We start from the raw sequence: 14670 nt of genomic DNA, 5'->3' as shown, positions 1-14670 counted from the left end.
TTAATCTTCATTACAGTCCTGTAAGCAAGTTAGTAGAAGTTAATTGTATTTAAACCCTGACTCCAGAACCCATATGTGTTTCACTGTGATGTATGTTTTTCTTCATAATGAATCAGTTCTGTTGACTATATAAATCATAAAAAGTTGACTTCATTTTCACTTAATGTGATATGTGAAAATCTAGATTAACCAATAGACAGATTTGGGATATTCTTTGCTCTTGGGAAATGATTCACGTCATGTTCTTTAAATAACACGACATTAAAAATATTATTTGCTTTCCCAAAATTCAACTTTTCACTCAAATTTTAAGAGTACTGCATTGTGCCCTGGCTGCTGGCTCAGTGATTAGAGCATTGGCTCTTGCACTGAAGGGTCTCAGGTTCTATTCAAAGTCCAGGGTGCCTACCTGGATTGCAGGTTGATCCCTGGCCTTGGCCCGGGCAAGTGTGGGAGGCAACCAGTTGCTGTGTCTTCTCTCGCATCAATGTTTCTCTCTCTCTCTCTCTCTCTCTCTCTCTCTCTCTCTCTCTCTCTCTCTCCTCACCTCTTCCCCCTTTTCTATCCCCCTCTCTCACTCCCATCCACTCTCTCTGAAAAATCAGTGGAAAAAAATGTCCTCCTGTGAGGATTAGCAATAAAAAGAATATCTGCAGTGTGAGGTGATTTTATGAAGTGAGGCAAACCTGTATTTTATTGTTCTGTATTCAGTGCGCATACTTCATGAATGCCTATTTTATGCCAGTTTGTAGGTGTTAGAGATATAAGTGGCCTACAAAAGCAGACATGATTCCTGCTGACTCTGGAACTAGTATATGTGAGTTTCAAGTCTTGATTCCACCTTGACCTCCTGATAACTGTATGATCTCAGCAGGTTCTTAGCCTTCTAAGCCTCTGTTTCATCTGTAAGAAGGAAAGAGTAATAGTACCTTTCTTGGGGTCAATTGAGGATTAATTGAGATAATGTATGTTCGTAGCCTGGTATCTGATCTGGCATGTGATAAAACAGTGTTACCTTTTATTGTCATCATAAATATAGCATTTGAAGTATAAGTAATTTTCTTTTAAAAGAAGTAACTGAACCAGCTTAATTAGTATCATCTGCAATCTGGGATAGTAGTCATCTTTCTTGAATTATTTGAAAAGTCTCATAAGTGTTTCATTTGTTCTACATGCTTCCATATACATTTTAGAAATATAGTACATCATAGCCATGTTTATTTTTCATATTTTAAGGACAGTGCTATAAACACTGTGAGACAATTCCAAATGCAAGAGTATATATGATTGGCTCATGGCAGGTATAGTAACCTACTTTTTTTTAACTGTTTTCTGAAAAAAGAAGATAAAGAGTCACGTGATTTATTCTTTGGAGAAAAGATTTGAGGAAGAAATTCTTCAGTGACTGCAAACAAAAATATTATGACAGCTTCACTCTGACTTGCAATTGGCATTTTGTATGATTTCTTGAGGGTTTTGTGTGTGTGTGTGTTTTTAATCCTTACTGAGGATATTTTTTCATTGATTTTAGATAGAGTGGAAGAGGTAGGGAAAGACAGAGAGAAACACATCAATTGGTTGCCTCCTACACGCGCCCTTGACCAGAATCAAACCTGGAACCTTTTGGTCCGCAGGCCAATACTCTATCCACTGAGCCATACCAGCTAGGGCTCTTGAGTTTTTTAAATGGACAGTATTTCCAGATATTCTTAGAAAACAGTAAAACTTAAAAGTAGATATTTTCTATACACTTACAGCACAGTATGATTATGTAAGTCCAACTGCAAGTAATTTTGAATTTTAAAAGATACACTTATGGAAAGTTATACAAAAGTGATCAATCTAGTCAAATTTAAGATTATCACATTGTTTTAGGAAATCATGATTTATTAAAAGCTTGAGGAGGAATTAAATACATCCAAATATAGTCCTGGATGGGTGGCTCCATTGGCTAGAGCATCATCATCCTGTACACCAAAAGGTTGTGGGTTTGATCCCCAGTCGGGGAGCATACAAGAGGCAGCCAATCGATGTTTCTCTCTCTCCCTTCCTATCTCTCTAACAGTCAACAAACACATATCCTTGGGTGAGGATTAAAAAAATTTTTTAAGTGTATCAGATACAATTTTTTTAGAGACAGACATAAAAATGAATGAAAAATTTCTTTAAGTAGTGGTTTCCATCAATAATAATTTGTTATAACAGTTAAATTCTCTTTTGTGAATTGATGCAAAACCTTACTTATAATACTTCAAAGGAGATTTGTTCAGTTATCTCCTGTAAAAAGATATGTCAGGGCTATTTTTATTATCAGTAATGAAATTCTTTTAGAGAAAAATCTTGCTTTGACATTAAATCACTACAATGTTTTTTTATTACCAAAGTTCAAATGCCAAGGAAAAGTCAACTCATAAGCTGAGTAGGTATATAAACAATTCAATTTCTAAACTGCTAAAGTAGATTTCACTATTTTTCCTATTTTCATAGTTCCTTTAAATCCTCATTTAAAAGTACATTAAATTTTCAAGTACATAAGAGAAAAGTTGATGTTTTCATTGAAGCATTTTCTTTCTTGTTATACATAAAAGAAGATTGTATGGTTGATGTGAAGTGTGTTGTGGGTTGTTTTTTTTTAATGTAGATTTTTTAAAAGGACTTCTTTGTATAATAGATTTTAAAATATTTCTCCTAGTATGTACAGCCACCTTTTGTGTTATCTTAGATGTTGTAACTGGAAGTCATATTAGCTTTATTGCTAATTCTAATTTATATGTGTAAGCCAACTTTTGGCACATATGCTAATTTATGTAATCTCAATAAAGATTTTCAGAAATATCTTGTTAAAATTTATCAAAAATTAAGATTTAGTTGCAAGTTTTAATGGTTAAATTTGAAAGGTGCAAATTTAAGATGTAATTTGTTCTTAGAATACAAAGTAAATAAGTGGTATAGAAATGACTAGCTGTTATTTGGGAGGGAAAAAATGCACTCATTTAAAAGTGAGTTTCTACATTATTTCATTGAGGTAGCTGTATATAAAACTTAATTTAAAAAACAGCTTTTTAGTTAGCGTGAAGTAAAAAAATTAAACACAACTCAGTGAATAAGAAAAATGTGTAGTGATGTTCATTTAATATTGTTGAGCTTGAAAAATGAATAGATAGGGTGATTCTGAAAATGAATTCCTGCCTGTATTATTCTAATACCATACTCTGTTGAAATGAAGTTATTCATGCTGTGTTGGAGCTCAGCCTGCCAAGAAGTAAATTTGCTGATTTTTGTCACTTGCAAGACCATCCAGTTATTAAGCCTGCCAGTTCATTACACCTGTGCACAATACTGTGTGAAATCATCAAGTGGTACTATTTGTTTTAAAGTGACACATTTAACTTTTTATTATAATGATTAATGCAACCAAGAAGCTAGTAGTGCTTATATTTTTTATTTTCAGCAAGCAGTTTTCTAGGAATTGTCAGCAATATATCAATTTAGCTATAATTCAAGTATTTAATACAGAAACTATAAATAAGCTTTTGGTGCCTACCAATAGAAATTAAATCAAAATTAATGCCTTCTTACACTCCTTTTGGTTTCACTGTGCTCTGTTTTAGTAAATCTGCATATCTGTTTTTCTTGCAATGGTTAATTTTACCAGTTCAGTTTCTTTGTAGATTTTTGCCATAAGTAAAAAGGATTTTAAATCTTGTAGCCCCTTCAAATATTTTATTACCATTTACTTAAATGAATGATAATGTACATGCTTGTTTATTGTAGAAGCACCCAAGACATTTTGATTAAAAGACAGCTTAAGAAAAAATAAACAAATACAGGCATTCAGTCTTTATTTACAATATATAGAAGATCACTGTTTTCATTTTAAGTGTAAGAGTCTGATCAGCAGGAAACCCTAGAGAAGGACATTTTTAGCAATAGAATTTACATACCGTTAGCGCACAGTATTTGATTAGCAGCAGGGCTCTCAGTACAGAGCTAGCTGGGCACATTATTTGGGATGCCTTTGATGCTGTGGTTTTCCGAAGCTTGCTGGCTGCATGCTTGTTGCCTTTGTTCGTGACACAGGTAATTACTTGATAAAATGAAGTGCATCGCTGTGAACAATTGACCCTTTGGAACAGTCCAGGCTGGTCAGCAGTCTGAAACCACACTTTAAAGCCATCATTATAGCCTCAAACTTAAGAGTTTCCAAGGTACAGACAAAGGTGTTGTCTTCCTTTAGTACAAGTCGAGTGCCATTTTCAGACTTTATGAAGTATTTAAATTGAATGATATTTGACGATATTGAAAACTCCTCTGGAAAACCATCCAGCCTGCTTTTGGACACCAGCACAATGCGAGATTTGATTTTTGATATGAAATCAGGAGCATTACAGAAGATTCTGAGTCCTTGTGAGCGATCATGGTTATCTGTTATTTCCAAGAAAGTAGTCTCTCTGGATGTTAGCTGTTCTTTCTCCCACCTGGATTTCACTTCCTCTGCCAGTCCCTTGAGCTGAAAGAATTCTGCTTCTTGTGCGAGAAGTTGATTTTCTCGAAACCCTTCAGGCAGTAGAAGTTCTCCATTTCGTAGGAAGTTTAGGACGTGCCTGAAGAGGAGCCCATCTCTGTCTATGAAGTAATGGCCATCAGCATCAAACGGGCAGAGGATTTTTCCATTTACTATACCTTCAAGGAAAGTGTCGGGGTACTTGGTCAATGTTTGCTTTTGAGTAATGTATAAATATCCACCAACGTTGAGGGTCATCAGTGAAGATTTGCAGTTCTTTCCTTGGTCAGCATCTTCCAGGCTGTTGTGTTTCCCTTCATATTCCTTTTCTTTATCTCTTCTGTTTACTTTACACTCCATTTTGGAAAATGCTATTTCAGCTTGTTCTTCTTGGATTTGAAATTTTTACAAAAACTGCCTCACAAACACGCCTTTATTCAGCTGCAGCCTGGTGATGGAATGGAAGTGCTGGCAGCATCGCTCGCTCTGTCAGCTCGGTTTTGCAGTAGGTGGCGTATCAGCTATGTATGCAGGAGCTCTCTGGAGTAAGACGAGGGAAAAAAAAGATAATTTGCATTTAACTGTATCAGGGAAGGAATTTGTTGTGAAAAGGCTTTCATGTATATTCTTTGAAGTAATAAAAGTTACTCAGGAAAAATTAAATTTCCTCTTGACAGTTAAGCAATTATAATTGTTTAATTCTCCAGCTAAGTGTGAGTTTTTATCCATTTCTAAATGTCTTCTAAGATATTACTTAATAAGGCAGGCTCTTCATATTGAATAATATTGTCTTTTGGAGTATACTATATATTGAATTAGTCTCATTTTTAAAAGTAAATTATAAAGAGAAAACCTAAAGAGAAAGGAACTAGGTATATATGATTTCCTCTTATATAAAAAGCCACACATTTCACAGTGGTGTAGTCATTTTAGAAACCCAAATGGGAACATTTAAACCTGTTATTTGTGATATTGCACTTGAATTTAATTATATTTGTATGTGATTCTGGTTTTGGGGTCTTTAGCAAGTGAGAAGAAGTTTTTTAATATCTGTGTGTTTTTTTTACCGTAAAAGTAAAAAATTAAATATATAGCCTTTGCAGTAATCATTTACATGTTTTTTTGCTAAGATTTCCTATAGAATATATATAAGCTTGTTTCACCCTAAACCTGCTTCAGTGCTGAACAAAAGACTTGGACTGATGTAGAAAATATAACTTTGTGTGTGTGTGTGTGTGTGTGTGTGTGTGTGTGTGTACGTACGTACTTGTGCTTATGAAGATAAAAGACAAATTCAAAATACCTACTATAGTGACATGGGAAAGTTGATTTTTGTTGTTGTTTTCAGTGTTCACAAAAGATGGAGAGAAGGACCATAACCGAGTCTTTTTTGTTGTTTTGTTTTTTAAATTGGGAACTGGAATGACATGTGAGTGTTCCCTCTTCCCCTATAACTTGCCTTCCAAAGCATTTTAGTGATCTGAGCTTTCAATTCTAGAATTTAAAGACCCATGATAAGAAGTATGAACATTGTCCCCAATACACTATTATTTGACTGGTCTGACTGCTAAATTATTCTGGGGAACTACATTGTTTTCAGAATCATAGGACTAAATTTTATATTACATTGATTTATATTTATTTTACATTAAAATAGGCGTTTTTAAATTCTTCAACAGTATGTTGATAGAAATATTGGAGCAGATTCTTCTAAACATGCTTACCTCATGTGTTCTCTAAACAATGTTAGATTTCTCAGTCATAAAAAAATTATATTAGCCCTGGCCAGTATGGCTGTTGATTAGAGAAGAGAGAGAGAATGGGGGGGGGGGGGTTTTTTCCGCCTCCCGCACAAGCCCCAACCAGGGCTGGGAATCGAACCAACGACCCTTCTGTGTGTGGGCTGGCACTCTAACCATTGAGCAACACTGGCTGGGGCCATTATAAAGATTTTGAATTTAACATTTATATGTCATTGAGATGATCAAAAGTCCATTGAAATCAAACTAGAAATTTAAAGCATAACATTTTTTAGGGCTGGTTATTGCTTAGAGACCATGAGATGTAACCTCTTCGTTTTATCAAAGACACAATTGCATTCCAGAGAATTTTTAGTGTTTTATCTAGAACTTTATAGCTTGTTAATGGCCAACACTAAGGACTAAAGCTTCCTCTCAGTCCTGCCTCATTTAAGAAGAGTTTGCTGTTATATTCTGACAATTTCACGTGTGTGTTGACTTTTTTTGGAATCAAGTCTTCTATTGATAGGACTTTTTAAGACATAGTGAATAGATTGGAATTTTTGGTACAGCTTTGGAAATATATTCATGGAATTCTTATGTTCATCATCACTGCACATGAGTAGCACCATACAATGGCAGAATCAACCAAAGTTCTTTTCGTGAATGTTATGGGACATCAGAATCAATAGAACATAACTGTAGTATAGTGATAGAGACTGTGCTGGTATTTTCTTTGTATGTTTAAAGTGATGTAGTCAAATACTGTGTGATGCTGGGTCTGCTTCCTTACACCCTGTAACTGGCAGTGAAGCTAGTGCTGCTAGAGGATGGACTTCCATGGGGTGGGAAGGTGAGGCAGAGGAAGTTGAACTTCTGACCTCTTCAGCCCTCACTCCAGGGCGCCTTACATTTGCTAACTTGCTCACTTCTGGTTTTGGATGCCTGTTTTTTAAAACTACTGATGCTTGCTCTTTGTTTCTGTTGCTTGTTTTGACAGGCTGAACTACCCCATCATGTGTCTCTATCCTGTGGTCACTTTTTCTCACTCTGGTGTTCTTGGCTTCCACAAACTTGACATGTATGATTTGTTTGCCACCTGTGGCTTGGCAACAATAGTGTAACGGAAACCTTGTCTAAATGCCTGACTAGAATCTGATATGAAACCATAGGACTCTTATTCTGTGTCCTTTGTCCCCACTTGCAGTCTTAAATATGAAAATGGCACACAGTAGGCCATTTTGCATGTAACTTAACTAGAGGCCCGATGCACGAAGATTCGTGCAAGAATAGGCCTTCCTTCCCCTGGCTGCCAGCACCACCTTCACTCCGGTCCGGAGCCACCTTCCGCCTTTGCACGCCGCCCAGAGGCCTGGAGTGGCCGGGGCGGGGCAGAACACCTGCGTCCAAGCCCGGCTGCCACCATCTTTGTCACGTCAATTTGCATATTCCCTCCTTATTGGCCGTGGGTGCTGTCATCTTTGTTGCAAAGTGATGGTAAATTTGCATATTCCGTCTTTATTAGATAGTATTGCAAAATGGCGCACAGTAGGCCCCACCTTACCCTTATCACTCCATGTTATTCCATTAAAACAAGATGGTTGGGGTTTACAGAACTTGAAGGGGGTTGTTCATCATTGCTGCCTATTGTGGTCCACATGCCCCTTAGGAGAAAGCACCTTGGTTGTTTTTTGTTTTGTTTTTTTCAGTCTATTCTAAACTTACGTTTACCTGCTTGGGGTATGTGGGGTAGGGTAAGCTTGTCCTAGGTAATGTCAGTCATTTAATTCATTTTATCAATAATTTAATTCATTTTAATCAAAATCTATTTAAGTGTCCAAACTTTTGTTTTGTTTTGAAATATAAATTCATCTACATTAGATGTTGTCTGGTACTGGGATTCTACTAATACAAGTGCATACTACCTTACCTACCTTATAACTATAAAAATGGTGTTTCAGGACCAAAGCTAATGGAAATATCCATGGTTTATGTGACCACATTTCTCCGCCTTACTGCAGATACAAACTGGAATTAAGCAGTTCAGTAGATTAAACAGAAGAGCTTAACCCACACATCAATGATTAGCTAGCTCACTTAGTTCCACTAGACTTGAGAGTTTCATCTGCTTTGCAGACAAAGTTTTATTGGAGTTAGATTACCTCTATCTTAGACATCTGTAAATCACACATATACAGGACTCTTTAGCCAACTTTGAGGATTTAAACAATGCCATTGTCAGGTTCTTGATATGAGTATATCCATTGGTTAGGCCCATTTCCTACGGAAATTCTAGCTAAACCTTTCAGTATATAGTCATGCTAATTGTTCACTCTCTGCATTAGGCAAAACTTATTCTAGGCCAGTTGGAGTCATTCCCATCTTATCTACCAATTCCTGACAGGAAATGATGTCATTGTCATCACCATAATTCAATATGAGAAACATTCATTTTGATACTCAGCTATGACTATTTTTTAGCGTCTTCTGTTAAAAAAAAATAAAAATAGCCTAGCTAATGTGGCTCAGTGGGTGAGCGTCGACCCATGAACCAGGTGGTCAGGGTTTGATTCCCGGTCAGGGCACATACCTGGGTTGCGGGCTTGATCCCCAGTGGGGGGCTTGCAGGAGGTAGCTGATCAGTGATTCTCTCTCATCATTGATGTTTCTATCTTTCCCTCTCCCTCTCTCTGAAATCAATAAAAACATTAATAAAAATAAATTGCACAGTATAATGTATTAACATTTTTAAAGAATCAAGAATGTAATTCATTTTAATCAAAATCTATTTAAGTGTCCAAACTTTTGTTTTGTTTTGAAATATAAATTCATCTACATTAGATGTTGTCTGGTACCGGGATTGTACTAATACAAGTGCATACTACCTCACCTACCTTATATTGCTGATTAATCGCAGTGTCTAAATAGCTATGCAGATAACTTGTATCCTCCAGGGACTCACTGGATATAACCTTTGTCTAGAAGGGGATGTGGATGGGTGATTCCAGTCAGATGAATACACTTGTAAATGTTTTACAGTGTTAAACTGGGTCTTCAAAGAAGCCCAGGAAACTTTGCTACACCAGCAAATTTTTAGCTTCATTTGAGAAGTTAGAGAAGAATAAAGCACTATGTATCAGAAGGAGCACAAATAAAAATGACAGACTAAATGAGAAATTCAGGCAAAATTCTATCCATATTTCTTTGCGTTGCATTACAGAGGTAATCTTGAAAACAATTTACAAATCATATTAACTAATGTTTTAAATGTACTTTGGGAGATGAGTATTTCAGGGAAACCTATGTTTTATAATTCTGTAAGCAGGAGTCATTCAAGCTTTTTTAAATGAGTTTTCTCTTTTTTGAAGTGTAGCCTATGAGTTATTATTCGCTAGAAAATTTTATTGTAACCAGATGAGCAAAGCACTTCTATAAACCATCAAGTGAACTTTGAAATTGTATTGAACTCATTTATATATTACTACTTGGCATTCTCTTTAAAAAGATGTTATAAATTAATAACTATTATCTACATTCTCAAAATGAGGTACATGACTTAAACTTACGAAAGTAATATTACTTTGAAATCAGTGGCCAAACGGGTCTCTTCTCCCAAATGCTGTCCCCTACCATGTTCCTTCTATTGTCTTCTTATCTTTAGATCCTCTTGTGTCTTTAGAAGTGAAATGGTGTGGAGGAGAGAGAAGGGGGCTTGAATAGCAGAACAAGATATGATAGCTCATAGGAGCAAATGCAGTTTCTTATTCATAGAGAGTAGAGTGATTGGGAATTAGGAATGGAGAACTTTATTATATTGCACATTTTGACATATGACATTTCTGAAACATTAAGCATTTCAGGGTGTATGTTAAAATTATTGGCTTATAAAAGTTTCATGGCAGTATTTTGTCTTTCTTTAGTGACACATAAAAATGGTGAATATTACAATTGACGGTATCTTAGATTTGATGAAATATTTGAGCAGCACTATGAGTTATTACTCCAGAAAATAAAACCAACAGAGATATAGGCAGGGGAAAAGTGAGAAGGGGTGGGGGTAGGAGAGAGAGATATTAAGGCAGCAGTTCTCAGCCCTAGCTGCTGCATATTAAATTATCTAGGGAGGTTACAAAAATACACTCCCTCTTGCCCTCACAATGCAGTTAGAGAATAATCTCTGGGAGTGAGCCTCTGCAGTTGATTCTAATGGTCAAGCAGAGTTGAAGGACTACTTTATTAAAGACGATGAGCTCAGGAAAGGGAACTTATCTCAAAGTAGTTCTTGATGGGGACATAATTTCTACCCTGTTGTTGTGAGGGTCACTTATGATTAAAGTATATTAAAAATCATAAAGAACTAAACTAGTGTATGGTATTACTACTGTCACTAATTAAACATGATGAAGAAAACAGGACGAAATTAATAAAACTTGGATCATAATCAGTGATTTTAAAATGTCAGTGATTGCCTATAAGTATTTCATTAATAATATTGATAATAATAATAATAATATCCCTCAACTATGTTGTAATCTTTCTAAGCAGGGTGTCTGTGTTGTGTTTTTTTCCTTTGTGCCCCTCATCACAGGTAGCACAGTTTTTGGCACTATTTAACTAAAATATATCCCTATAGTGAGAGTCTTTTCTCTGGGAGACTTAATCTTTCCTGGAGGGATTTGTTTTTTTCTATTTAATTACTTTTTCTGTTGTTTTTAAAAATTATTTCTCATTTCAAGTGCTGCTGCCAAAGCTGGATTGCAACCTTTGATGAAGGTCTGAGTAAAACAAACTATTACAGTACTTTGATTTCCCTGCCCTTTTGCATTTATTATTATACTAGAGGCCCGGTGCACAAAATTGTGCACTGGGGGCACGGTGTCCCTCAGCCCAGCCTGCACCCTCCCCAATCTGGGACCCTTCGGGGGATGTCCGACTGCCGGTTTAGGCCCGACCAGGCCATCAGGGGAGGGCAGTTGGGGGCGACCAGGCCAGCAGGGGAGGGCAATTGGGAGCGATCAGGCCAGCAGAGGAGCAGATAGGCGTCAATCAGGCTGGCAGGGGAGTGGTTAGGGGGTGATCAGGCAGGCAGGCAGGTGAGCGGTTAGGAGCCAGCAGTCCCGGATTGTGAGAGGGATGTCCGACTGCCGGATTAGGCCCGCTCCCCAGGGGATCAGGCGTAAGCTGGCAGTCAGACATCCCTCTCGCAGCCTGGGAGCCTTCAGGGGATGTCCAACTGATGGTTTAGTCCCATGGGGAGCGGGTCTAAGCCACAGTCAGACATCCTTAGCTTTGCCTAGGAGGCTGGAGAAGCTCCTGCCACTGCTGCTGCCCTCACAGCTGTCAGCCCGGCTTGTGGCTGAGTGGAGCTCCCACTGTGGGAGCGCACTGACCACCAGGGGGCAGCTCCTGCATTGAGCATCTGCCCCTTGATGGTCAATGTGCATCATAGCAACAGGTTGTTCCGGGTTGTCCCACTGTTAGGGTCAATTTGCATATTAACCTTTTATTATATAGGGTTACAGCATTCATATCTTTTATAAAGCTGTATTTTATTTCTGGGTTTTATTCAGCCTCTTGTTCTTTAAAATAACTTTGAGATTAGAGATTATGATTATTTATATAACATCATAACATCATGCCCATATCTGTAGTTCAGAGCTTTTTATATTGGATGAATTTTATGTGTAGTGTCACAAGCGAAAAGAGACTAGCATGAAGTATAGGAGGAATGATAACTTGTGAACTTGCTTTGAAAGTATTAAAATGTTTTTAAAATGCTCAGTCACTAAGTTATTTCTTTTATCAGAAATCTGTTATGGTTTCTATAGACTCATATAACAAACTGTACATACTTATGGCCAATGCCTTTGATTTTGTACCGTGGCTAACCACTTTCCCTCCTATTCCTAGGCGATCAGTTTTGTAATTCATACCCTTTGATCAGCACTACAATATCCCTTTCTTTCTCCCAGTCTGTAGGGGAAAAGTTTTAGAGTAATACTGTGAGTGAAGAAGTTGGAATGTTTTCTAAATACTAAATCTAGTTCTCAAACTATGGTTACAATATTTGGTTTAAAATTAGGAATTCCCAGGGCATTAGGCATATTTGAAATTTGAATATTACTGTAAGAAAACACATTACATTAACAGAAAACTTTTGGGAATATTTATATGACTGCTCATTTGTTACTTTTGAGGTAAATAATCAAATCCTAACTCTGTAAGTTTACTGAAATCTGAGCATGATCTTTTATTCCTAAAATTTCTGAAGATTAAATAGAGATTAGAGAATCAATTCACAAGTTTGAATAAAAAATTTTTTTTTAATTTAAAGGGACTGCAAGTTTGCCTAACTGGTTTGTTAAGATGCCAAGTAGCTTGTGTTAATTGGCCTTACCTGTGAATCACAGGCAAAATCTGCTAGGAAAAGATTTTAAAAGAGGATAATGGCAACTACTAGAAATACTGAAAATAATTTACCTTTTAAATGCACCTGTTCTTCATTACTTTTCCAGACAGGGTAGACAGATTTGATATAAGTGTGAATCCAGAAAAGTAGCTTCAAAAGTCTTGTGCATCAGTCCAAAATCTTGGTTACTAGCCCACTCGTCTGTGTTTTAACTTGAGTTGTAAGTACTCTTAAAGGCCTCCACGTTGAACTGGATCCAGAGAGGTCTTGTGGAAATGTATGCCTGTAACTTCCTGATGCCTAACATGTTCCTAACATACCGGCTCGAATTACTTACATGCCGATGCTAATAAGCACCCTTCCGGCTTACTTATTACGTTAACTTGTTCAAACTAGGAATGCCCTTAACTTGCAAAAAGTGCCACTTAATTCTCTTGAATTCTTTAACTCAGAGTATATCTCAAATTGAGATATAGAGTAGAAAGCTTCAGCTTAGAGCAGAAATTTGTGTATTATCAAGTCTTGGGCAGCTTCTCAACATTTTATCTGTCTAAGAAACATTTTCTCTCTAATTTCTACTCAAAGGAAAATTAATTATATCTAGATCTTTTAGAAAGTGTAAGAGCAAACAAAATAAACACTGATAAAATAATAAAACTTCCCCAATTAGATAGGAAGGCCAGTTATGTGTTTCTTTTCTTTTTTTAAAGAGATCTTAGAGATTCCAGTAACTTCATTGCTGAGGCCCAGAGATGTGAAATAATGTTTCCAAAGTAACACTGCTACTTATGATAGCATCAGAACTAGAAGTCTTCAGTTATTTTTATAGGATATGCTTTGTGTACTTAACTTTTAAAAATCTTCCTTCAAATTTTTATAAATAAGTAAAAATTTTTTCCTTCCATCACCAAAAGTATGTTCATACTCATTAAGATTCTTTTGGTTACAATTGACAGAAACCAATTAGTAAAACAATTTAGCAAAAAAGGAGGGGTGGAGGGTTAGGGGATAGAATTTAGAAAGGATTTGGAATATTTCCCAGAATCCCAAGAAGATTTGATCAAATGGCCAAGTCAAGGAAAAGGTAGGAACTGAGCCATTCCAAGACTTTCAGTAGAATGAGCTTAAGTGGCTTCTCTTAAAAGTGCTGTCATGACCAGTCATTCCAGTGATTTCTGGTGTGGTCCCTTAGTTTAAAATTTCAAGTGAGAGAGAAGCAGAGGTGAAAGCCATTGCACACTGTTCCCACAACCTTCAGTGCCCTTCTGATTTGCCTACCAGTCGAAATCCTATCCATTTTTCAAGGACCAGCACAAACATTGCTTTCTCTATCACAGCTCTTTGTGATCCCCAGCTAGACATTATGTGAGTGTATGTGTGTGTGATTTCCAGTACCCTGTGTATGTCTTTATCTTATAGCCTCATAAGCATTAACAAATTCTACTTTATACTAGTACAGTAGAATCCCATACCCATATGGAAGGACCTGTACTCAGTCAGTTAGACTCAAAGGTAGGGAATCATAAAATGATATTAATATACATTCCTACTGCCTTAAACATTATATCTTAAAACTTATAAATGTACATTTAGTTACCAATGTTCATGTAGGTCATTGCTTTCAATATAGTATGCTGATTGGGCATCTGCTTTTTCTTGTGAAAATTAAACTCACAATTGAATTAGATTTTCAATTTTGGTTTCTTTAAAAAGGAGCAAGAACTTAGACACTGGGAAACAAATTGAATGCAGAATCCTTCTAGACTTTTATGTTTCTTAGAAGCAACTCCCTTCCTCATACACATAATTAATGGGGTTATCTACACTAATAAAAGAGAAACATGGTAATTAGCGTACGACCGCTACCCTTCCCATTGGCTAATCAGCATATCCTTATGCAAATTAACTGTCAGCCAAGATGGCGGCCGGCAGCCAGGCAGCTGGAAGCGAACATGAGGCTTGCTTGCTCCAGTGACTGCAGACTCCAACGTTCCCCACCTGACTTGCCGGCCTCTGAG

The 14670-nt window shown here is 36.7% G+C and overlaps 2 protein-coding genes across 5 annotated transcripts in view; one reads left to right on the top strand and one right to left on the bottom strand.

Annotated features, from left to right (window-relative positions):
* Positions 1 to 14670, top strand: part of GTF2F2 (general transcription factor IIF, polypeptide 2, 30kDa) — a 154549-nt gene that overhangs the window by 51917 nt on the left and 87962 nt on the right. The gene's annotated exons all lie outside the window — the stretch shown is intronic.
* The window catches only part of KCTD4 (potassium channel tetramerization domain containing 4), an 18633-nt gene continuing 7132 nt past the window's right edge, over positions 3170 to 14670 (bottom strand). Inside the window, exons 1-2 of one of the 3 annotated variants that reach the window (XM_005863223.2) lie at positions 12724 to 12960; positions 3170 to 5044 (exon numbers count right to left, since the gene is read on the bottom strand). In XM_005863223.2, the coding sequence (XP_005863285.1) occupies positions 4085 to 4864 (780 nt within the window). In that variant the 5' untranslated portion in view covers positions 4865 to 5044; positions 12724 to 12960 and the 3' untranslated portion in view covers positions 3170 to 4084. Of the gene's footprint in view, positions 5045 to 8833; positions 8852 to 12723; positions 12961 to 14670 lie in introns of those variants that run through there. The other 2 variants (XM_005863225.2, XM_005863224.2) reach the window with 2 other exon arrangements.

The sequence above is a fragment of the Myotis brandtii genome, unplaced genomic scaffold (genome assembly GCF_000412655.1).
Source record: "Myotis brandtii unplaced genomic scaffold, ASM41265v1 scaffold174, whole genome shotgun sequence".
Lineage (NCBI taxonomy): Eukaryota > Metazoa > Chordata > Mammalia > Chiroptera > Vespertilionidae > Myotis > Myotis brandtii.
The sequence above is the reverse complement of the archived record's forward strand: the minus strand, read 5'-3'. Positions and strand labels throughout refer to the sequence as shown.